General features: G+C 55.6%; 1 protein-coding gene across 1 annotated transcript; it reads left to right on the top strand.

The window, feature by feature from the left end:
* Positions 1-1170: 1170 nt before the first annotated feature.
* Positions 1171-22777, top strand: MERTK (MER proto-oncogene, tyrosine kinase). Its single transcript, XM_030448073.1, is given in 20 exon segments — positions 1171-1253; positions 5077-5422; positions 5877-5977; positions 6189-6362; positions 7883-7969; positions 8735-8850; positions 11171-11188; positions 11190-11358; positions 11622-11773; positions 14203-14356; positions 14933-15086; positions 17782-17867; positions 17962-18057; positions 18401-18481; positions 18782-18874; positions 18973-19091; positions 19727-19836; positions 19977-20136; positions 20821-20957; positions 22214-22777. Coding segments are annotated over 20 exon segments (2913 nt in total). The 5' UTR covers positions 1171-1183; the 3' UTR covers positions 22704-22777.
* Positions 22778-23361: the final 584 nt, after the last annotated feature.

Below are 23361 nucleotides of genomic sequence, written 5' to 3'. Positions count from 1 at the left end.
TTATGTGTGAGGAGCAGAACGGTTGCAAGTGGAGAAATAATAGGGCAGGTTGGATATGCTGAGGGCTCCCCAAATCCCAGCCCCTTCCCATTCCAGTGGGGGTTGTGCTGATGGCCTCCATGTGGCTGGGTCCCAAACATCTTCTGGCATGGCCAGTGTTCAGGACAGGTTCTGAATGCCCAGAAACTCCCTTGTTCCCTTCCTGTGCCCTTAGGAGATGGGTTCAGTTTCACTCCTTGCATCAAAGAGCTTGTGTTGCACGTTGGGTTCATCTGAGTCTTTCTCATTGTGTCTCTTTCCCACCTTTTGTCTCCATCCCCTCTTTTCCTTGCTCTTCTGCTCTGGGCACACAAAGCTTGGTGCTGTCAGCACAGCTTGTCCTTGGAATCATCATGGGTTGGGAGGGAAGGGACCTTAAAGCTCCTCCAGTCCCAACCCCATGGGCAGGGACACCTCCCAGAGCCCAGGGTGCTCCAAGCCCCATCCAACCTGGGCTGAGACACTGCCAGGGATGGGGCAGCCACAGCTTCTCTGGGAAACGTGGCACAGGGGCTCAGCACCCTCACAACAAACAATTTCTTCCTAATGTCCAACCTCTGTCTCCCCTGTTTCAGTTTAAAGCCCTTCCCTCTCATCCCATCCCTCCAGGCCCTTGTCCCAAGTCCCTCCCCAGCTTTCCTGGATCCCTTCAGGCACTGGAAGGTGCTCTAAGGTCTCCCCATTGCTCCCTTCTCTTCTCCAGCCTCAACACCCCCAACTCTCCTCCTGGCTCCAGAGCTGCTCCAGCCCTCACAGCAGCTCCAGGGTCTCCTCTGGAATGGCTCCAACAGCTCCGTGTCCTCTTTGTGTTGGGACACCCCAGAATTGTGCTCGGCACTTGCAGGGGGGGTCTCAATCCCAGAGCAGAGCAGGGAGGGAACGGTCCCCTCCTTATTCCACCAGCGCCCGGTGGTGCAGCCCAGGACACGGCTGGGATTCTCCCGAGGTCTCACCGGAGCCCGGGGCACCTTTGGAACCTGCCCGGTGGGGCTGGAGGGGAGGGCCCGGTGCTGTCCCGCACCGCCTCCCGCCCGTGGGGCCCCAGCGTGGGGCGGGACGAGGCCGGGTCCGGGGCGGAGCGGAGCGGGGCCCGGGAGCGGCGGAGCGGAGCGGGGTCGGGGCCCGGGAGCGGGGCCGGGGGGCGATGGGAGGAGGGCGGTGGGCGCTGCTCTGGGCGCTGCTGGCGGCCCTGCGCCCACCCCGCAGCGGGGCCGGTGAGTCCGGGGGGGTCCGGATGGGGTGGTGCCGGTGGGAGCGGAATCGGGAGGTCCCGGGCTGCGATGGTGCCGGTGGAGTGGGAACCGGGGGTCCCGTCTTGGATGGTGCCAGTGGAGAGGGAATCGGGGGGTCCCGGACTGCGATGGTGCCGGTGGAGGGGGAATCGGGGGGTCCTGGGCTGGGACGATGCCGGTGGAGTGGGAATCCGGGGTTCCGGTGCTGGGATGGTGCCGGTGGAGTGGGGTCGAGGTCCTGCGGGGACTGTGTGCCCAGGGAGTGTTTCACGGCAGATGCTGCTCCGTGTCACCCTAACAGCAGCCGGGGTGCTGCATGGGCACCCCCGCACCCCTCTTCTGGGCCCTCAGACCCCAAGAACGCTTAATTCTTGGGGGGAGAGGGCTCAGAACAACGTCCCTGCCAGCCCAGAGAGAGGGATTTTGCTGTCCTGGGGACACAGCTCTGCCTCTGGAGCACGGTCGTGTCCCAGCGCCTTTTTCCTGCTGCTTCCTGGGGACACGGCGACACGGACCCAAAGGTGGCGGGGCTGGGGTTTATCCCCCGGTCCAGCTGCGGTGCGGGGAGAAATCCCGGTGGTTTGTGGCTTTGCGGTGCTGTCACTCCGGGGGCTTTGCTGCTGCTCCACGTGCTCAGCCACCTGCGGAAAAGACAGGCAAAGAGGGGGAAAAAGGAATAAAAAAGTTTTTGGATGTAAAGTGTACAGCCAGCGGGGCTGCCCCCTGTGTGGTCACAGGCTGGGAGCTGCTGGGGGGCTGTAGCCCCTGCTCAGAGGTGCTGGGGAGTCTCGGGGTGGGTGTGTGGCTGGGGATGAGCAGGTTGCTGTGGGCAGGATGGGCTGAAAAGCCCTGACAGGGGAACCTGCAGCGAGGGGAAGGTGCTGTGGGTTTAAACAGGAATGCTGGGCTGGTTTGGAGGAGAGGTGTTTGAACCTCCAGAGTCTCTCTGGAAGGCTGGTGTGGCCCAGGGGGACATTCTGCCAGCTCCCAGGGGATGGGAGGGTGGAAACCCCATCCTGGTTCCCCCTCCCCTGTCTGGGGTAAGGGTGTTCTCACCGAGTGCCAGAGCAGAGAGCAGCTGTCAGCAGGTGAATTACTTCCAATAATGGGAAATCCAGGGCCAGGGATTTGGGGAGCTTTTTGGCAGACCTGGGTGTTTCCTAAGGCCTTCCTTACCAGGACTGCACCACCACCTCTAGCTGTTTCAGCCGTGGGGTGTGCAGCTCCTCTCCTTTTATTTTCACCTGTAATTAAGTGTCTTGCCTCTGAAAACGTGGAGATTTTCTAGTTAAAACTTCAGGTAACAGAGAAGTCAGGCAGGACCTGCCGGGCTGCACACTGAGATCAGCTACTAAGGATTTCAGCTTTGCTGCTCCCCTTGCTGGGGGTTTCAGGAGAGCAGAGCTGTGCTCACGGATTCCCACACCAGCTTTTCCCTTGGGCCAGGCTGTGGTGAGCAAGGGAAGCAGCTCCAGGGAGGCAGGCACCCATGCAGGTGTGCCAGCTTTTTGGGGCTCACCTCTGGGGTGGGCTTTGAGATCCAGCCCCAGCAAATGGCTCTGGGCACAGGTAAAGGGGTGTCCTGCAGCAGAGGGTAAATCCCTTGGAAGATGCCCTGAGGATGTCCCAGCTGGGGATGCGAGGGGGACCCAAAGGCAGCGCTGAATATGAAAATTCCTGTTATCACATGAGTCAGAGGGGAAAGTGTTTCATTCCTGGGCCAGCAAACACCTCTTTCCACTTAATCAGTTTATAAGGCCTGGCTAAAGATCACCTTTGCTCTTTGCCCTCTAACCTGAAGCAGCCCAGGACGAGCTGGGGGGAAGCAGAAATCAACCAGGACCAGGCAGAGAGCCAGGAGCAGGGCTCCCTGCTGAGGAATGGAGCACACAGACATCTGTGTGAGGTTGGGTTGTGCCAGGCAGCCAGTGTGGGTAACCTGCTGGAGGAGCCAGGGAGGGCAGAGGATTGGGGATCACTCCCTGGTTTGCATTTGATGATTTTTTGGGGGGAGCTGCCAGGCTGCCTGGGAGCTGGTGACCCGGCTGGCAAGTAAATGGCAGTCTGCTGGGTTCTGCAGCAGTCACATGGGGTTTGTTTGTGTTGGGATGATAAAGCTTAGGAAGCAGGTTGGAAAAGCTTAGGGTCTTTTTTTTTGTTTGTTTGTTTCTTTTCTGAAAGGGAAACCCATTGTTTTGTGTGAGAGCCAGGGAGAGCCTCACGCTTCCCTCGGCACCACCAGAACTTGAAAAATCCCTTCTCCAGTTTCTGTCCAGAAGTCTCATTTCTCGAGGGTTAAAAATAGGGAGGCATTTAGCAAAGGACTCGATCCAGGCTCAAAATGAGGTTGTGTTTCTTGGCTCTGAGGGAAGCACACCAGGCTCACGCTCCATTACTCACAACCGTAGTGACGTAGCTGTAAAAAAGTTGTTGTTAGATGTTGGAGGACTAAGTCCTGCCTCAAAACAAACTCAGCTCCACTCCAGTTCAAATATAAAAGTCATGCTAACCTACCTGTCTTACCTTTCAAACTGGGAACGTGTTGTTTGGGTTTTTTTTCACTGAAGGGGTGGATTAATTTAGCTGAAATTCCTGCCTGGCACCGTGCCTGTGCTCCCGGAAAGCTGCAGGAGATTTAGTGCTGTGCCTGGGGTTTCTGTGTGCCTGTGCAAGCCTCGGGAAGCTTGGAAATGTCCTGGTAACAGCATCAAGTTGTGGTCGAGTCCCTGATCCCTACGTCTTCAAAATACAGAGTTTTCTTTGGGGAGGAATTGCTTTACATGGAGGTGCTCTTTGTCTTGTCCACAGCTGGGGGGGGAAGCATGGGGAGGGAGGGGGGAAAACGCTGTGGCAGGACAGGGTGTGTTATGTAGGGATAAGCCCTCAGCCAGAGCTGGGAAATAGCCTTCCCTTGGGAAAAATGCTTGGGAAGAGACCTGGGGAGAACCCCACTAAAGAGCCAGGCTGCTCCCCCACACTCTCTGAAGCCATTTCTTTACCTGTCTGCAGCTGTTTTCCCCCAAAAAGCAGCTCAGTGGAGTCATTTTGCTCAGCAAAAGTGTTTGTGGTTGTTTCCCAGAGCATCCCCTCCTCCCTCAGCCCAGCCTGGGAAGGTGTCAGAGCCACCAGCAAAGAGCCCAAAGCCCAACAAATCCCTGCTGGGAGCTCCTGCTCTGCCTCAGCTGAAAAGGGTGGAGATGAGGCCCCCGAAAGGGTTTTACTGCAGTAAAGTCCCAAATTCCTCCTGCCCAGGGATCCTTTTATATTTCAGTCCCAGGGAAGGGGGGGGTGATGCAGCAGAAATAGCTCCTGCCTCTCCCCAGCACTTTCTTTAGCCTGGGCTGCTCTGGTTTGGTTTAAAAAGTCTTTTTTTGGAGGTGCTGCTTGTACAGACCTGGTCTTGGGGCAGCCCCTGGCTCTGTCATTCCCTGGAAGAGCTTTCACAAGAAGTTTCCTCCAGATTTTGCCTTTCTGGAGCATCTGCACAGGAGGTGCCTTTAATTTTGAAGGGAAGCAGTGGGCAGGGGGTTGGGGAGGGGGGGGACCAGTGCTGCCTGGGGGTAACAAGTCTGCTGTGTTCTCTTGCAGGGGGTAACAAGTCTGCTGTGTTCTCTTGCAGGGGGTAACAAGTCTGCTGTGTTCTCTTGCAGGGGGTAACAAACCTGTTTTTTTTTCTTGCAGGGGGTAACAAATCTGCTGTGTTCTCTTGCAGGGGGTAACAAACCTGATGTGTTCTCTTGCAGGGGGTAACAAACCTGATGTGTTCTCTTGCAGGGGCTAACAAACCTGATGTGTCCTCTTGCAGACCCTGACCCAAATGAAGGTGTAAGCCTGTCAGCAGTGTCCCACCAGCCCCAGAGGAGCGTGGCCAGTGATGGCCACTGGGCTCCCCAGAGCTCCCAGGAGGAGCCCCCCCCCGTCCCCCTGGGACAGATAAAGTTCAACCCCACGGTGCCACACATCGTGATCAACGAGCACAAGGACGTCACCTTTAATTGCTCCATCAAAGTACCTGAGGTGCTGCTGAGGCCAGACACCCCGGGCATCTCCCTCTGGAAGGATGGGAGGGAGCTCCAGGCTCTGGACCGCATCGCCACCAGCCACTTCGAGATCTCTGACGAGGAGGAGGTGGCAATGACCTCCACCTTCAGGTAACTGGGGTCACCATCCCTCCTGGAGCTGTGTCCCCGTGGCTGGAAGAGGCTTGAGGTTGGCACTACAAGAGGACAATGCTCCCTAGCCCCTCCAGACTGGCTTGGCAAGCTCGGCTCTGCTCGGTGTGTGCTGCGGGGTGGTTGGCAGTGATTGGGACTCATCCCAGGCTGGCGGGGTGGTTGGCAGTGGTTGGGACTCATCCCAGGCTGGCAGTGTCCTCCTGGCACTGGGATGGCCTGGGACAGTGGTGGAGTCACCATCCCTGGGGGCATCTGAAAGGCATCTGAACCTGGTGCTTAAGGACATGGGTTAGCAGTTAGATGATGGTGTTGGTCAGAGGTTGGACTGGATGATCCTGGAGGTCTCTTCCAACCTAACCACCCTGTGACTCCCGTGGGGGCTGGGTGCAGGGTCACCCAGAGGTGACATGGTGTCCCTTCTCTCTGGCAGCATCCTTGCCGCCCAGCGCTCGGATAACGGCTCCTACGTCTGCAAACTCAACATCTCTGGCATGGAGGTGGTGTCAGACCCCATCTCAGTGCAGCTGGAAGGTGAGCTGGATGTGCTGGAGGGGTGGAGCACTGTGCCCTGGCTGAGAGACAGCTTGGGCACCCTGACCTGGGAGATGTCCCCCAGAAATGGGGCTCCTGGACAGGAAGGGGCTTCTTGCCAGAGCTGAGAGGAGAGTTTGGGGTTGTTGGGGTTGCTGGCTGTGTCACTGAGCTCTCTGGATCCCTTACTTCTCTCCTTGTGTCCCCGCAGGGCTCCCACACTTCATCCACCAGCCCGAGAAGCTGAATGTCACCAGGAACAGTCCCTTCAACCTGACGTGCCAAGCCGTGGGCCCCCCAGAGCCAGTGGAGATCTACTGGTTCCGGAACAATGTCCGGGTCAATGAGAAGCCCCACATCTCCCCATCAGTCCTGACTGTGCCAGGTGAGCCAGGCAGCTTCCTTGCCACAGCCACTGGGGACACCTTGGTGTGGCTGCCAGGGTGGGAAAGTGTCCTGTGGCACCTCACAGCCCATCCCCTTGGCCTTGCACCTCCTGTCGTGTCCCTGTGCACCATCACCAGGCTGTGGCACTTCATCTTCATCTTCATCTTCTTCATCTTCATCTTCTTCATCTTCATCTTCATCTTCATCTTCATCTTCATCTGTGTGCACTGCTGGGGCTTGGCAGGACACCTCAGACACATTTCCAGGAGGTCTGGCATAAAACGTGGCCCCCAGATCATATCTGGTGGGACAGGGGGGTCCAGCTTTGCAGAAGAAGTGCCCCCGAGGTCCCAGTCTGCTGCTCCCCCTGTGTGCTGGGAGCACAGCTCTGCCCAGCAGCTCAGCTCAGCTCAGCAACTCTGGGAACCTCTGCAGGGGTGATCAGGGGGCTGGAAGCACCATCCCACCCCCTCTGCCTGCTGCCAGAAATTCTTTCCTGGAAAAAGGCAGGGCACTCAGCCTGCTCTTTCCTAAGCAAGAAGCAGGTTTTTCCTTCATCCTGTGGCTGCTCTGGAGGGATGCTGGGCTGGTGGTCCCCTCTTAGTGTCTCCAGAAGACCTTGGGTTGGCCCCTGCAGTGTCTCCATGGCATCCTGGTGGAGCACAGGGAGAAGAATCCTCCATGTAACATCAACCCCGGGTGGTTTTGTTGCAGAAGCAAAAGAGAGGAGAGATTTCTGGCTCTGGTGAGGAGGGGAAGGGCAGCAGCTCATTAGCAGCCAGGCTGTCAGTGCCTCCAGAGGAAGGCTTTACAAGGCAGTGAAAGGCAGCAGAAGTGACTCATTCCTCCTGGATCTTCCTGCATCCAGCTGGCACAGGCTACCTCGGGTCATTTCAGCAGTTCCCTCTCCTGGCCCTGCAGCCCCAGCCTGAGACACTGCTCAGCATGGCCAGCCCTTTGCTCAGCACCAGCAGCAGGTGACATCCAGGAGGGAGCAAACCCCTGGTTCCATCACCCTGAGCAGTGCTGCTGCCCGGGTCCATCTCCCCAGCACCCCTGGGCAGCCCTCTGCACCCCAGTGTTTCCAGTGGCCCTCAAAAGCTGCTGCTCTCCACCATCAGCTGGGAGGTTTCAGCAATCTCCAAAGAGCAATAAGAAGTCATCTGATCCCAGCTGTGGGGGTGTTGGGCTCTTCTGCTTTCAGCCTTTTCCCTTTTTGAAGGAGAAATGCTCAGGAGGTTGTGCAACGTGGGGTCCTGGCTGGGTGCTGGGGGCACACACGTGCTCACAGCCTGGGAACTGGGGGGGCTGCACCAGGGGGGGACCCCCAGGGCAGGCAAAGCAGAAATGTCACCGTGGAAAGCCATGAGGACAAAAGAAGAGGTGTTCTGTGGGGCAAAAAAAAATCAAGGGTGCAAGAAAGGCATCTCCAAGGGGTTTGTGTGAGCAGCAGGTGGGGGGGCAGTGGGGTTTGGGGGGTTTGGGGCAGTGACCAACTCCTTGTTCTTTCCCTGTCAGGTCTGAGTGAAGCAACACTGTTCAGCTGTGAGGCTCACAACAGGAAAGGGCTGACAGCCTCCAACCCAGGGCTGGTCAATGTGAAAGGTGAGTGTGATGCTCCCTGTGCCTGGTAGCTACAGGTGTCCCAGCAGGAGCTGTCCTGATCTCAGGGAATGAAGATCATCAAATCCAACCACAGTCCATCCACCACTCAACCATCTCCTGAAGCACCACAGCTGAACACTTCTTAAGCACCACCAGGAATGGGGACTCCACCACCTCCCTGGGCAGTGTTCACCCTTCCCAGCAACTCATTCTGCTTGAGCTGGAGGAGATATTTTTGGGACTCCCAGACTTATTTCCCTCCCTTTTACACCAATACTTACAACCAGCTGGGATGGATGTAATAGCAGGGTTCTCTCATCCCCATTTCAGTGTCGTGGGAGGAAGCACCAGAAAGCACATTTGGAAGCAGAGCAGTCAGCAGGGTTAGGAAGGGCTAGATCACTCTTTTCCTTCCTTCACAACCAGGGTGGTGCTCAGAATTTTCCATAGGAAGTGGTGGAAATTCTGCACATTCCTGGCAGGAGCCACTCCAGCAGTATGAGGAAGGTGTTCCCCAAAATATGTCACTGCCTCTGGGCAGCCCAGAGAGCTCACAAATACAGAGCATGGCCAAAACAGGCCTGCAGATGCCTTTTTTTTTATTGCTTCCCTGTCCAGTGATCTGAAACACCTGAGGTTCCCTGGCTGTAACCAGGGCAGTTCCTGGGATGGACCTGCAGTCAGACTGAGTGCCAGGAGCTGCCTGGGGCACAGCAGCCCTGCCACCTTTCTGCTTATCCCTCCTTGCTTATTCCTTCCCTGCAGGAATGCCAGCTGCTCCTGCCAGTGTCCATGTCCTCAACAGAACAGCCCATGGGATTCTCATCTCCTGGGTGCCAGGCTTCGATGCCTTCTCTGCCCTCAACAGCTGCAGTGTCCAGGTAACATCCATAACCCTGCTTTGCTCTGCAATTCCCCCCTGCATGGATGCTCCAAGGCAGCAGGCAGAGTCCCTGGATACTGCTGAGCTGGACAGGAGGCTTGGAAGATGCTGCTGGAGAGCAGCTTGGTGGTGTCTGCTCACCAAGCAGCCTTCCTGCTGGGCTTTGGAGATTTCTTTCAGCTCTCCAGTTCTTGCAAGCACTGGAAGGAGCTGAGGGTTTGCCTGTCTCCAGGACAAGCCAGGGAATGCTGTCTGTACCCTGGGAGAGGGTGCATTCTGGTTAGATATTAGCAAGAAACTCTTTCTGGGGAAACTTTGGCCCAGGTCTCCCAGAGAAGCTGTGGCTGCCCCATCCCTGGCAGTGTCTCAGCCCAGGTTGGATGGGGCTGGGAGCACCCTGGGCTGTGGGAGGTGTCCCTGCCCATGGGGTTGGGACTGGAGGAGCTTTAAGGTCCCTTCCAACCCAACCCAGTCTGGGGTTCTCCCCAGGTACAGCCCTGCCAGCAGTTCCCACCTCCCCTTGCTGCTGGACATCTCTGGGTTTCCCAGCTCAAGCCCATTGCTTGCTCTGCTGGGGAAAGTCTTTACACCACTTAATCCCTACTCAGGCTGAGGTGATGCCTGAAGAGAAAGGAGATGTTTGCAGCCAGGTAAAAGTGAAAGCAGTGTGAGGCAGGAAAGGTACTGGAGCTAATATTAGCACCCCATCCACTGCTGCTTTCCAGCTGGAGCGCGGGAAGCGGGGTGGAGAGCCAAGGAATTTCCTATGAGTTAACATTCATGGCCTGTCATGAGGAAACAGCCTCTGGAGCTGGAAAACAGGACAGGATCTCTGGCAAAAACACAGCAGTGACTCAGGCCTTTTGCTCCTGTCCCTTTTGATAATCCCCTCTCTGGGGCAGCGTGGCCCCACCGAGTGACTCAGTGCTGAGCTCACCAGGGCTGCACAGGGAAGCTGCTGCCCCCCCACCTGCCCAGCTGAAGCCTCTTTAACTCTGGAAAAAGCCTGATTTAAATAAAGAAAACACAGCCAAACAAACCATCAATCTGATGGACTCCCTCTAGAAGCTGAGGACTGAGGCAGCTGAGCTGGGCTGGATGCTCAGGAGAAGCTGGTGCTGCTTTCAGGAGGGGTTTGCACATTCATCTGATCCTTGCTCACATCCCCCCAGGGATGGTGTGGGGACTTCCTCAGCTTTTTGAGCCTGAAGGCTGTTCTCTGGCACTTTCATCTGCACACCCCAGGCTGCCTAGAGGTTGTGGTTGTTCCTCAGCAAGTCTCCTGCCACCCCAAAACCATGTGTGGAGGCTTTTGAGAGAACTGGACGACCTTCTGCTTATGGTTCATGCTGAAGCATGTCCTGTGGGTTTGTTTCCCCAGTTAACCACCTTGCTTGCACTGGTGTCCCTTGTTCCTGCTCTTCTCTTTCTCCTCCCCTACCTGTGCTCTCCCCAGAGCAGGATGCTCTCAGCAGGGGCAGCTACATGGGTGCCCACCAGGCAGCCCTTTGGGGAGCCTCTGAGCTGCTGGAGAGAGCAGTTTCCCTTAGTGTCAGAAGCATGGCTTGGGTTTATTAAGATGAAATCCCCCGTGCTGCTAAATGCAACCATGGAGTCTGCTGAGGTCTGTGATGAGTCCTGCAGAACCTGATGGTGATAAGTGCTGTGGTCTAATGATGTCTTTGCAGGAAAAATGACTTTCTGTCCTTGGTTTGGGGCTCACTGCTTGGTAATAATGTCATGGGTGCCACAAGGAACAGCAAATTGTAGAATCACAGAATGGTTTGGGTTGGAAGGGACTTTAAAGATCATCATGGGCAGGGACACCTCCCACAGCCCAGGGTGCTCCCAGCCCCATCCAGCCTGGGCTGAGACACTGCCAGGGATGGGGTAGCCACAGCTTCTCTGGGAAACCTGTGCCAGTGCCTCACTACCCTCATGGTGAAGAATTTCTTCCTGATATCTAACCTAAATCTCCCCTCTTTCAGTCTAAACCCATCGCCCCTTGTCCTGTCACCCCCCTTTCTGGTGAAAAGCCCCTCCCCAGCTTTCCTGTCAGCCCCTTCCTGGACTGGATGGTCACTCTGAGGTCTCCCCTGAGCCTTTCATCCCTCCCTCCCCTGGTCCCACACCAATGGTGATCTCATCCATCCCCACCATGCTCCCAGCTCTGTCTTGGTGTCCTGTGTGCTGGGCAGAGAGGAGCAGCCTGCAAGGGCTCAGGGTCCTGGTGACAGATGTAAAATCCCAGCTGGAATTCCACCCCTGGGCTTGCTGCTGCTGACTCACCCTTGTTTCTGGGCTGCTTTTCCATGAAGGTGCAGGAAGCCACCCCCCCCCCGAAGCAACTCCTCCCTTCTGCTCTTCAACACCTCGGTGCCTCCCCACCTCTACCACATCCAGCACCTGGGGCCCATGCTGGACTATCACATCCGTGTTGCCTGCCAGAACGAGGTTGGCTGGTCAGCCTTCAGCCCCTGGATAACAGCCAGCACCACGGAGGGAGGTAGGAAATGATCACTCAGATCCAAGAAGGATTTCCTGGCCTGGGGTGCGTGGCTGTGTTTGGGGCAGGAGGCTCTGGGGATGCTCCAGAGCTGTGGCTGCTCAGGGGCTGGGACATTTAAGGCTCTGCTGGTTAGGGAAAGGAGCTGTTTGAGTCTGTAGGAAATGCCCTGTGCTTTCAGGTTGAGCTGTAGCTCCTTTTCCATCAGCCTGCCATGTCCCTGCACCCACCCACCCAGCTCCCATCCCCTTCCATCCCTGCAGCTCCCAGCACCCCCCCGCTCAACGTCACCGTCCTCTTCAATCAATCCTCCTCCTCCCTGGAGATCCGATGGGTGAAGCCCCCCCTGGAGAGGATCCATGGGGAACTGCAGGGCTACCACATCTGGTACAGGTGGCAGAACTCCAAGGGGTTGGTAAGTCACCAGGGAAACGGGGAAGAATGGCTAAAGCCTGGGAGAAATCCCAGCAAGCATCGAGCAGGGATGTGCAGTTTGGTCTTGGCACTCCCATATATTCTTTGGGGAGATTGTTTGTTTGCTGTCTGGTGCTTTCATCTGGGCTCTTTTAACACCAGTAGTCTCTCTCTTGCTTGTGATGATTTAACTCATGGTTGGAACTAAACCATCTTTAAAAGTGCCTTCCAACCCAACCCATGCTAGTGCTGGGAAGCAGCAGTTCTGCCTGCAGGAGGCAGGATGTTTGCTGCCACAGCTCCTCCTCTCTCAAACAGAACCAAATGCTCTTTCCAGAGGTGAGAAGCCTTGGTGTGGCCTTTGGAGTGGCAGCCAAGGTTTGGCAGTGCCTCTTGGCCCTTTCAGACACAGAGTGCATCGTGAGGCTTTGGGGGGGATGGAGTTGTTCCTCACTCCAATGGGATTTATTCTGCAACCCCCTGGCACAGGGTTCTGCAGCTCAAGGAACATTCCTGGTGCCCAGGGCCCTGTCCATGAGTGTATGAGGTCACCTGGCACAACTTTCCCTGCCTCTCCCAGGACTTGGGAAGCAGCCTTCAGGAATTTGCTAGGGAGAGGTTGGCCTGACCTGGCTCAGCTCCTGGGCAAAGGAACATCCCATCCAGCCTCTGCCAGGAGCCTCTGGATCCTTCTGCCAGATGTGTCCAGCTGTTGCCTCTGCCCTGTGGTTGGCTTTTCCTCTGTCCCAGGCTGGGAGCACGGAGAGGCACAGACAGCCTGAGCCCAGGCTGGAAGAAGTGACTCACACCCTATTTTTTCTGTAGGATGCTGCATTTTCTGTTCTCCTTTTGCACCTCTGAAAAAGGGCACGTATAGATCCAGACCAAATGAAGTCAGGGAAACAGCATTGTGGTCTTGTGACTAGCATGGAAAAAAAAAATGCTGACATATTTGTTGTTTCTCAAGCAGAAAGCAAAAAAAAACCAACCCCAAACCTAAACCAGGACTTGCTCTTTAAACCCTGGGAGACTTCTTGTTGTTGTTCTTGTTGTTGTTTTCATGAATCTTCCCCAGACAAATGCTTAAGGGGTGAAATTTCTGCTTGGGTTCCTGGGCTAGAGCTGCTCTCCTTCACACTGACTTTCAGGAGGCTCCAAAACTCCTCTGTAGGAGGGGGTGTGGGAAGGAGCTGTGCTGAGGAAGCCCTTGTCAGTGCTGCTGATTTCTGTCCTCAGCCTCCAGGTTCTGTGGGAGGTGAAACTGTGGGGCAGAGCCCAGGGCAGGGCCCAGCACATCTTTCCTATGGGTTGTTGCAGAACCAAGACCAAAATAACCCTCTGTTTAACAGCCCCAGCACAATAAGGGGGGAGGGATCCTGTATTCCTGTGTCAGCAGGGCCACCTGCAGGCTCCTTCCCCACCACCAGTTCTCCCACTATTTCAAAACACTCCTAAAAAACAAAAGCAAAAGAAGTTTTATTTTTATCCTTAAACCAGCAGTTGTTGTTTGATTCAAGGCAGCTGGAGCTGGGACGTGAAGGAATTCCTCAGCTACCACAAAACTCACCAAAACAGCCCCAAGCCATCCACTTTGTGTCCTGCTGGGGAGGCTGTGGGCTCTCCCCCTCTCCGTGGTCTGTTTGACACCAGCCTGTCCTCAGGTGACCCAGCACAGCTCTTGCCCATCCCAAAAGGGCCCAGTGCTCTGGTTTGTGTTTCTGCTGAAGGATGGGAGGCTCTGAGCAGAAAGTGGAGCAGCTCAGGTGTCCTCCCCTTGCCCACTGACCCCCCCACAGCTCCTGCTCTTTGCTCAGCCTGGGGATGCTGGGCTGGGGTAAGGAGCTGCCCTCAGCAGCCCTCCTGATGGTTGGGATGCCACTGGTTTGCAGCTGGTTTGCAGCTGGAGCTCAGCTGCTCTTTCTTAGCTGGAGCAGACCAAGGAAAGATGGGATTTGCAGGGAAAGAGTCCTCTGGAGAAAGGCTGAGGGACCTGGGGGTGTTCAGCCTGGAGAAGAGAAGGCTGAGAGGGGATCTCTGAATGTCCATCAATAGCTGAGGGCTGGGGGGCAAGAGGAAGGGGACAATCCCTGGTTGGGGGTGTCCAGGACAAGGAATAATGGGTTGAAACCAGAACATGGGAAGTTCCAGCTCAACATGAGGAGAAACTTGTTGGCTGTGTTCCTCCCTCCTGGGCTGGCTGGCAGTGGGTCTGAAGGGGAAGGGCTGCTCAGCCCCTTTCCCTGGCCCCATCCAGCCCTTCAGGCAGGGCTCTCCTCCTCCTTGGAGCTGCCTTTTCCTCTGGGCTCCTGCAGTCAGAGTGAGGCAAAAGTTTGGCAAAGGGGACAGATCCCAAGGCATCTCCAGGTTTCCCTCCCACCACAGGGGCTGTCTCCTCCATCTGAGGCTTTTCTGCCCTTCCTCTCTCTCCAGCAGAACCTCTCCACTGAAGCTCAGCACAATGCCAGCGGGGCCATCCTGCCCGTGGTGGCCACCAATGCCACCTGCTCCATCCAGGTGGCTGCTGTCACCAAGGGGGGAGTGGGACCTTTCAGCAGCCCAGTGAAGATCTTCATCCCAGACAGTGGTAAGGAGATGCAGCTCCTGCCCTGGAGGTGGGGTGGGTGATGGGGAAGCACCCAGAGAAGCTCTCCTGGCCTTGCCAAGGCCATTTGCCATCCCCCCATCCACCTTCAGGTGCTTTTCCCATTGGCCAGGCTATCAGCCAAGGATCTGGGACCTCCAGCATGCTCTGGTAGCCAGGAGAGACTTGCTGTCCCTGTCCCTTGGTCCTCATGCCCTCTTCTTCCATGGAACCCTTTGGGCTTTCCTGGGTTTGGTTTCAGCCCCTGGGAAATCCACTGATCCTACCCCTGAGCTTTAAACTGGAAGATGGGAGACTTAGATGAGATTTTAGGAAGAAATTCTTGGGTGTGAGGGTGCTGAGCTCCTGGGTGCCCAAGGAAGCTGTGGCTGCCCCATCCCTGGCAGTGTCTCAGCCCAGGTTGGACGGGGCTGGGAGCAACCTGGGCTGTGGGAGGTGTCCCTGCCCATGGGGTTGGGACTGGAGGAGCTTTAAGGTCCCTTCCAACCCAACCCTATCCATAATTCTACAGTGCCTGGGTGCAGCAGGGACTGGTCCATTAATGTTGTGTCTCCTCAGGGTCCATCACCTCAGCCACCTCTTCAACTCCAGCCCCAGGGAACGCCGACTCCTTCGTCGTGGCCCTGGGCTTCATCTGTGGCACCATCGCCGTGGGGCTGGTCCTGTGCCTCACTGTGCTCATCCAGAAGAGATGTGTGGAAACCAAGTATGGGTAAGCTGACAGGGAAACAGGCTGGGAAGGTGCCTGGAGCTGGGCAGATGGCAGGCTGGGGGGCAGGGGCAGGCAGGGGGGTGCCCAGCAGCTGGGTGTGGGGAGGAGGTTTTCTGACCTCGGTGCCCCAAAATGGTTTTTATTTTATTTTCACCCATTAGTGAGGCACTGAGTGTATTTGACCACGGTGAGGTGCTCCCCCTCCTCTCCTAGCCCAGCACTTCACCTTTCACTCAGAGTCTGGAACAGGAAGCAAACTTTGTGCAATGTGTTAGGTGGCATTTTGACACGGAGGTGACAGAGCAGAGATGCTGATGGTGTCCTGTGGCCTGGAGAAACCTCCCCAACCCCCCACATCTTGGATCTGCCATGGCCAAGTGTGGCACCAGCCCTCCCGTGGGTTTGGTGGTGTGGCCAAAGGGCTGTTTTCTGCTACAACAAACCAGCTCAGCCACCCTGTGACCTCCCAGGGGCACTGAGCTGCCCTGTGCTGCCCTTTGTGTCAGACAGCCCTGCTCCCAGTTCTGCTCCCAGCTCTGCTCCCATCCCTCCTCCCATCCCTGTTCCCAGCTCTGCTCCCAGCTCTGCTCCCATCCCAGCTCCCATCCCTTCACCCATCCCTGCACCCAGCCCTGCTCCCATCCCTTCTCCCATCCTTTCTCCCATCCCTTCTCCCATCCCTTCTCCCATCCTTTCTCCCATCCCTTCTCCCATCCCTTCTCCCATCCTTTCTCCCATCCTTTCTCCCATCCCTTCTCCCATCCCTTCTCCCATCCCTGTTCCATCCTTGTTCCCATCCCTGCTCCCATCCCTGCTCCCAGCAGCTTTGCTTCCAACTCCTATCCCTTGGCTCTCCACCACCAAGGTGGGGTTAAATTAACCCCTCTGGATGGGCACCATCTCAGTCAGAGGGGTTTGCTGAGCTGGTGAAGGAGTCCCACCTAGCCAGACCCCCCATAACATCACCCCCATCCCAGTTTGGCAGCTGGTGGTACCCAAGGGTCCCTTTTTTCCCAGGAAGCAGCAGCTCTGAGCTGTGGGATCCTCCTGGCACAGCCTGCTCTCCCATTAGGAAATGAATATCCCATTTCCTTCCCAAGACCCCTCTGTGACTCACTCCAGGACACATCACCCTTGTTTATCCAGTGCCTGGTTTGTTTATTTTTGTTGTTTGTAAGCCCTGGCCCAGGTCCAGGCAGAGGGAAATGAAGAAGCCAAGGGTGCACGTGCATTCCCGCCTTGCTCCTTCTTCTTTCGTTCTTCTTTCTTCCTTCTTCTTCTTCTTTCTTCTTCTTCTTCTCTTCTTCTTTCTTCTTCTCTCTTCTTTCTCTTCTTCTTCTTCTTCTTTCTCTTCTTCTTCTTCTTTCTTCTCTTCGTCATGTCTTCTTCTTTCTTCTTCTCTTCTTCTTTCTTCTCTTTCTTCTTCTTCTCTTTCTTCTTCTTCTTCTTCTTCTTTCTTCTTCTTCTCTTCTTCTTCTTCTTCTTTCTTCTTCTTCTTTTTCTCTTCTCTCTTCTTCTTTCTTCTTCTTCTTCTTCTTCTTCTTCTCTTCTTCTTCTTCGTCTTCTCTTTCTTCTTCTTCTTCTCTTTTCTTCTTCTTCGTTTCTTCTTCTTTCTTCTTCTTCTTCTTCTTTTCTTTCTCTTCTTCTTCTTCTATTCTTCTCTTCTCTTCTTCTTCTTCTTCTTCTTCTTCTTCTTCTGTCTCTTCTTCTTCTTTCTTTCTTCTTCTTCTTCTTTCTTCTTCTTCTTCTTCTTCTTCTTCTTCTTCTTCTTTCTTCTTCTTTCTTCTTCTTTTCTTCTCTTCTTCTTTTCTCTTCTTCTTCTTCTTCTTCTCTTTCTTCTTTCTTCTTCTTTTCTTTCTTCTTCTTCTTCTTCTTCTTCTTCTTCTTCTTTCCTTCTCTTCTTTTCTTCTTCTTCTTTTCTTCTTCTTCTCTTCTTCTTTCTTCTTCTTCTTCTTCTTCTTCTTCTTCTTCTTCTTCTTCTTCTTCTTCTTCTTCTTCTTCTTCTTTCTCTTTCTTCTTCTTCTCTTCTTCTTCTTCTTCTTTCTTTCTTCTTCTTCTTCTTCTTTTCTTCTTCTTCTTCTTCTTTTCTTCTTCTTCTTTCTTCTTCTTTCTTCTTCTTCTTTCTTCTTCTTCTTCTTCTTTCTTCTTCTTTCTCTTTTCTTCTTCTTCTTTCTCTTTTCTTCTTTTCTTCTTCTTCTTCTTTCTTCTTCTTCTTCTTTTCTTCTTCTTCTCTTTTCTTCTTCTTCTTCTTTCTTCTTCTTCTTCTTCTTCTTCTTCTTCTTCTTCTTCTCTTCTTCTTCTTCTTCTTCTTTTCTTTTCTTCTTCTTCTTCTTTTTCTTCTTCTTCTTCTTTTCTTCTTCTTCTTCTTTTCTTCTTCTTCTTCTTTTCTTCTTCTTCTTCTTTTCTTCTTCTTCTTCTTTTCTTCTTCTTCTTCTTCTTTTCTTCTTCTTCTTCTTCTTTTCTTCTTCTTCTTCTTCTTTTCTTCTTCTTCTTCTTCTTTTCTTCTTCTTCTTTTCTTCTTCTTCTTCTTTTCTTCTTCTTCTTCTTCTTCTTCTCCTTCTTCTTCTCCTTCTCCTCCTTCTCCTTCTCCTTCTCCTTCTCCTTCTCCTCCTCCTCCTCCTCCAGCCACCCCATGTCGCTGCATCCACAGCTCCTTCCTCAGGTTCCCTGCAGCTCCCTGTTTCTCTCCCCCCAGGAATGCTTTCAGCAGGGATGACTTGGAGCTGGTGGTGAACTACAGAGCCAAGAAGTCCTACTGCAGGAGAGCCCTGGAGCTGAGCTGTAAGAGCCCCCTGCAGGGAGGGAGTTGGGGGGATTGTGGCATCCTTGTGCCTGCTGAGGAGGGGACCTCAGCTCCTGTTCCTCTCCCCCACAGTGGGCAGCCTGGGTGTCAGCACTGAGCTCCAGCAGAAGCTGCAGGACGTGGTGGTGGACAGAAATGCCCTCTGCCTGGGGAAGGTCCTGGGAGAGGGTAAGTGCTGGGGGTGGGCCTCATCTAGGGGCCTCATCTAAAGTGCCATCATCTCATCTAAACCATGTTCCTACCCGGAAAGGTTGGACTGGGTGATCCTTGACCTATGCTCATTGCCCAGCTTCAGGCCCAGGGATGTGGGGGAGGTGGTGGGACAGGATGACCAAGTGCAGGACCCCTGGGTTCATCTCCTCCTCCTGCCACTGATGAGACACGAGCCTTGTGGCCTCTGGGGGATGGGCTCTGCCTCTTGGAGCATTTCAGGACTCAAAGGAGGCAGTGGTGTCCTGAAGGAGGTGCTTCAGGCTATGGATCAAGCTCTGGCTTCTTTCCCATGGCACAGGGGAGTTTGGGTCAGTGATGGAGGGGCACCTCAGCCAGCCCGAGGGCACCCCACAGAAGGTGGCTGTGAAGACCATGAAGTGTAAGTCATCCCCCTGGCCTGGCAGAACTCAGTGCTGTTTATCCCAGTGGGTGCTGGTGCTCCTGCTGCCCATCCCAGGAGGTGCTCTCTGCTCCCTGGCACCATCCTGTGGGGGTGCTGGTCCCTCTGGCACAGCTCCTGGTGCCAGTCAGGAGCCTGAGCAGCAGGGATGGCAGAGACACCAGTGCTCCATTCCCCTGCCCCACACAGGAGCTCTGCTGTGAAGGGGATGACAGCAGTGATTTGGGGAGATTAAAGCTCTCGGGGTTCTAAACCTTCTCCTTCTCCCCTGCTTCCCAGTGGATAACTTTTCCCAAAGGGAGATAGAGGAGTTCCTCAGTGAAGCAGCCTGCATGAAGGACTTCAACCACCCCAATGTCATCAAGCTCCTCGGTAGGGACCATCACCCCACATCCTCCAGGTGGGATTTGGGACCCCTCAGGTCCCACACGGGACTGTGGGGCCTTGTGCAACCTCCCTGTGTTTTCCAGGTGTGTGCATTGAGCTGAGCTCCCAGCAGGTCCCCAAGCCCATGGTGATTCTGCCCTTCATGAAGTACGGGGACCTCCACAGCTTCCTGCTCCGCTCCCGGCTGGAGATGGCCCCCCAGGTAGTGAGCACAGAGGGCCCTGTGAGTCCTCTGTCTGTCAGGGGGGGTGATGCCTCTTTGGGGGGTCAACCTGCCTTGGTTTCTCAAGAACATCAAGGGTTCTTGGTTGTAGTCCTGCTCCCTGCCTCTGTCTGGAGGGATCCAGCCCTGGGATTCTCTCCCTGCCTTCTGCAGGCTGAGCAAACCCAGTTATCCCAGCTCCTCCCTGCACACCATCTCTCCAGCCCCATCTCATGGCCTCCTCTGGGCTTGCTCCAACACGGAGCCCCAGATGAGACACAGCATCTGGACCTGGCCTCACAGAACCAGAGCTGTTCTGGTTGGAAAAGAGCTTTAAGATCATCAGCTCCAACCCTTAACCCAGCTCTGCCCAACACCTCCTGGGCTGCTGGTTCAGCCACCTCCCCGGGTCAGGGTGTAATTACCCCTCCAGTGAAGAACTTCCCTCTAGCACCCAGCTGAAGGGGAGCAGGGGTTTCTCTTGCTGGTGCAGCTGGTTCCCAGGCTGGGCCATGCTCAGCTTGCCCTCCCCCAGGCTCTTTCTCTCCAGAGCCATTTTGTGACCAGACAGGAGGCTGGGGCAGGGACTGGGCCATCCAGGCTTCTGCTGCCTCACCTTGGCTTTCCCTCCCCAGTTTGTGCCCCTGCAGACCCTGGTGAAGTTCATGGTGGACATTGCCCTGGGGATGGAGTACCTGAGCAGCAGGCACTTCCTGCACAGGGATTTGGCAGCTCGGAACTGCATGTGAGTTCCTCCTCCCAGCAGAACCCCCCCCTGGCACCATCGGAACCGCCCTCGGGCTGCCCAGAGAGGCCAGGCAGGAGCTCAGCCTCAGCTTTCTGCTTCAGAGGTGGCCCCACTGACTCTGCCTTGTCCCCTGGCAGGCTGAGGGATGACATGACCGTGTGTGTGGCTGACTTTGGGCTCTCCAAGAAGATCTACAGCGGGGATTACTACCGGCAGGGACGGATCGCCAAGATGCCCGTCAAGTGGATCGCCCTGGAGTCCCTGGCTGACAGGGTCTACACCACCAAGAGTGATGTGGTAGGTGCCCAGGGATGGGCAGGGAGGTCAGGAGAGCTGGGCACCCATCCCTGGGCTGAGCTGTCCCAACTTTGTTACATGGAATCATCATGGGTTGGGTGGGAAGGGACCTTAAAGCTCCTCCAGTCCCAACCCCATGGTCAGGGACACCTCCCACAGCCCAGGGTGCTCCCAGCCCCATCCAACCTGGGCTGAGACACTGCCAGGGATGGGGCAGCCACAGCTTCTCTGGGAAACCTGGCACAGGGGCTCAGCACCCTCAGATTAAAGAATTTCTTCCTCATGTCCAACCTAAATCTCCCTTCTTTCAGTTTAAAGCAATCCTTACCCTATTCTTAATCCCTTCATCCCTTATCCTATCACTCCCTGCCCCTTTCCAAAGTCCCTCCCCAGCTTTCCTGTCTGCCCTGGTTGTTTTGTACCCTCTAGCAAAGCCTGAGGAGCAGGAGGCTGTTGGTGAGGAGTCACCCTGACCTTTCCCTGCCCACCCAGCACCCTGGAATAAGTTCCTTGAGTGGGCCACTCGCCTCCTCTGTGCCACTGCCGCTCGTTTCCAGCTTTGGGGAGAGCAGGGCTGGAGCCACAGCTCCCTGCATTGTGTGAGGCTCTGGGCAGTGACCTTTCCCCATCAACAGCCTCATTCATCCCTCCTGGAAAACGTCCTCTCTGCCTTTGTCCCTGCAGTGGGCATTCGGGGTCACCATGTGGGAGATCTCCACGCGGGGGATGACGCCGTACCCAGGGGTGCAGAACCACGAGATCTATGAGTACCTCCTGCATGGGCAGCGCCTGAAGAAGCCCGAGGGCTGCTTGGATGAGCTGTGAGTAGTGTGGCCACCTCACCCCTGACCCGGGGGTGCTTGCTGGGGGCTGCTTTGTGGCTCTGGGCTCCTGGGGGTCCTTTGTGTAAGGACGTGGACAAGCGCTTGGGCTGTGGCCTCCGTGGCTCAGCACTGCATGAGCCTTGGGTTGCCTCTCCAAGAGCAGTGAGATTGGGGGTGTGCTGGGAGGGGAGTCACCCTCCAGCCTCTCCCCCACCCTTTCTCCCAGAAACAACAGTTAAAAAGTGGATTTAGAAAAAAAAAAAAAGACAAGGGTTGAACCTGTTCTTCCCTGTGAAGCTTAGGATGGCTCTGGAGGGATGGCTGCTCAGGGTGATGGCTCCTGTACCAAATGTGAGCTGGGAGAGTCACAGAAGCTTCCAACCCAGTAATATTTCCACCACCTCCCAAGTTTTGAGGTGCCTGTTTCCCAGAGCTGTGTCACCCAGGGAGGACAAAGCTTCTTCTGCACCTGTGTGAAGGGGCACACACAGAAATCCCAGCACAGGTCCTGGGAGGAAGCAGTGGCTGCAGGGGGGCTGAGGGGCAGGGGGGGCATGGGGCAGAGCCACAGTCACCCCACTGGGTCCTGGGGGGACAGGGACAGTCCCTCTGCACCAAGGAATCAGACTTTTTCTGGTTGTATTTGTTATTTTGCTATGAAGGTGGGTTTGGCCAGAAGGGTCTTGGCTGGTGATGCTTTTCTGTGCCCCACAAACTCCCTCTTGTTACTCAGTGCCCTCCAAGTGCCTGAACCCTGTGAATCTGGAAAGGGAAACCTCAAGATTTTGCATTTCTGGGGAGCTCAGATGGGGTTTTTCTCCTGAGTTTTCTTCATGGGTTTTTCTCTGGTCTGTTACAGCTGAAAACGTTTAAACACACACACACCCCATGGCAAAGAGCTGCAAACACAAACCCCCTCCAACTGGTGAAGCTGCTCAGGGGGCACAACAGCTCCTGCAAAGCCCCTCTCCAGTGCCTGTCCCCGAAGGAAGAGGGTACTGGGCATTCCCCTGGGTCCAGTGGGAAGGACAGGGGAAGCACTGGGTGTCCCCTGGCTTGCCCAGTTGGAGAGAAGCAGGGAATTACCCCCCCTCTACATCCCATAGCCCAGTGCCAGGTTGGATGGGGCTTTCTGGGCTGGTGGGAGATGTCCCTGCCCACCTAGGGGGTTGGGACTGGGTGATCTGTGAGGTCCCTTCCACCCCAGAGCACTCCCTGGTGCCCTGACAGCCCCGTTCTCTCCCCTTTCCCAGCTATGGGATGATGTCTGCCTGCTGGAGGGCCGACCCCGCCGCCCGCCCAACCTTCTCCCAGCTGAAGGTCCACCTGGAGAAGCTGCTGGAGAACCTGCCCAAAGGGTCTGGAGACATCATCTACATCAACACCAGCCTGCCCGAGGAGAGCCCAGATTCCACCCAGGATTCAGGCTTCCCCCAAGCAGACTCTGATTTGGAGCCTGGGGACATTGCTGAGCCCTGCTCCCCCCGAGCAGCTCTGGTGGCTGTGGATGTCCACCAGGACCAGCCCTGGGGGACCAGGTACGTCCTGGAGGAGCAGCTTGGTGGCCCAGCAGAGGAAGCCTACGTCCCACTGCTGCCCGAGGGGATGGGGACAACCAGGGAGAGCTCAGCATGGAGCCAGGCCAGCACCTTGCCTGCTGGCACCTCGCTGGTGGCACATTCCCACACCTGCCTGGAGGACTCAGAGGTGTCACTGAGCTGTGACAGTGGGAGCCTGGGGTAAAGGGGCTCCCCAAAAAAAAGGACAGAGAGGGTTTATTTTAATAAAGTCATCTGGTTTGTTTTCTTCCTGCATGATTTCCATGGCACAGTCCCTGTGCCCTTCCCTGGAGCTTTCCTGGGCTGGAGTCACAGGGGGGGGATGCAGTTAAATGCTGGAATTATTTTTGCTGCAGGGGGAGGCTTTGAGCTCCCCACAGCTCACAGGTAAGAGGCACCACCCCAGGGTGCAGGCAGACCCAAACAGAGAGCTGGGGTGCAGCCCAACACCCTGGGTGCAGCCCAACACCCCAGGGTGCAGGCAGACCCAAACAGAGAGCTGGGGTGCAGCCCAACCCCCCAGGATGCAATCAGCCTCCCAGCCCTTTTTTTCCTCCCCTTTTCTCCCCATTTGTTGGTCTGGGGAGCCCTAGGGGTTCTCTGGGCCACCCAGCCCCCGGGAGGGGTTTCTCCCCATGGGACACCCCCCTGGGAAGTGCTGAGCAGAGCCTGAAGGGCAGCAGTGGGTGCTTCCAAACCCCGTTCTCCCAGAGGCTGAGGAAACCATCGGTCCTGCTGGAACCACGGGAAAAGAGGAGCCTGTAGGGTGGAACGGAGCCACCCTGCGGTATGCGGGCCTTTCTTTGTCGGTTTGGGGTTTTTTCTATCTTTTTTAAGGGGAT

This window comes from Calypte anna, chromosome 3 (assembly GCF_003957555.1).
Source record: "Calypte anna isolate BGI_N300 chromosome 3, bCalAnn1_v1.p, whole genome shotgun sequence".
In the NCBI taxonomy this organism is placed as follows: domain Eukaryota; kingdom Metazoa; phylum Chordata; class Aves; order Apodiformes; family Trochilidae; genus Calypte; species Calypte anna.
The sequence above is the reverse complement of the archived record's forward strand: the minus strand, read 5'-3'. Positions and strand labels throughout refer to the sequence as shown.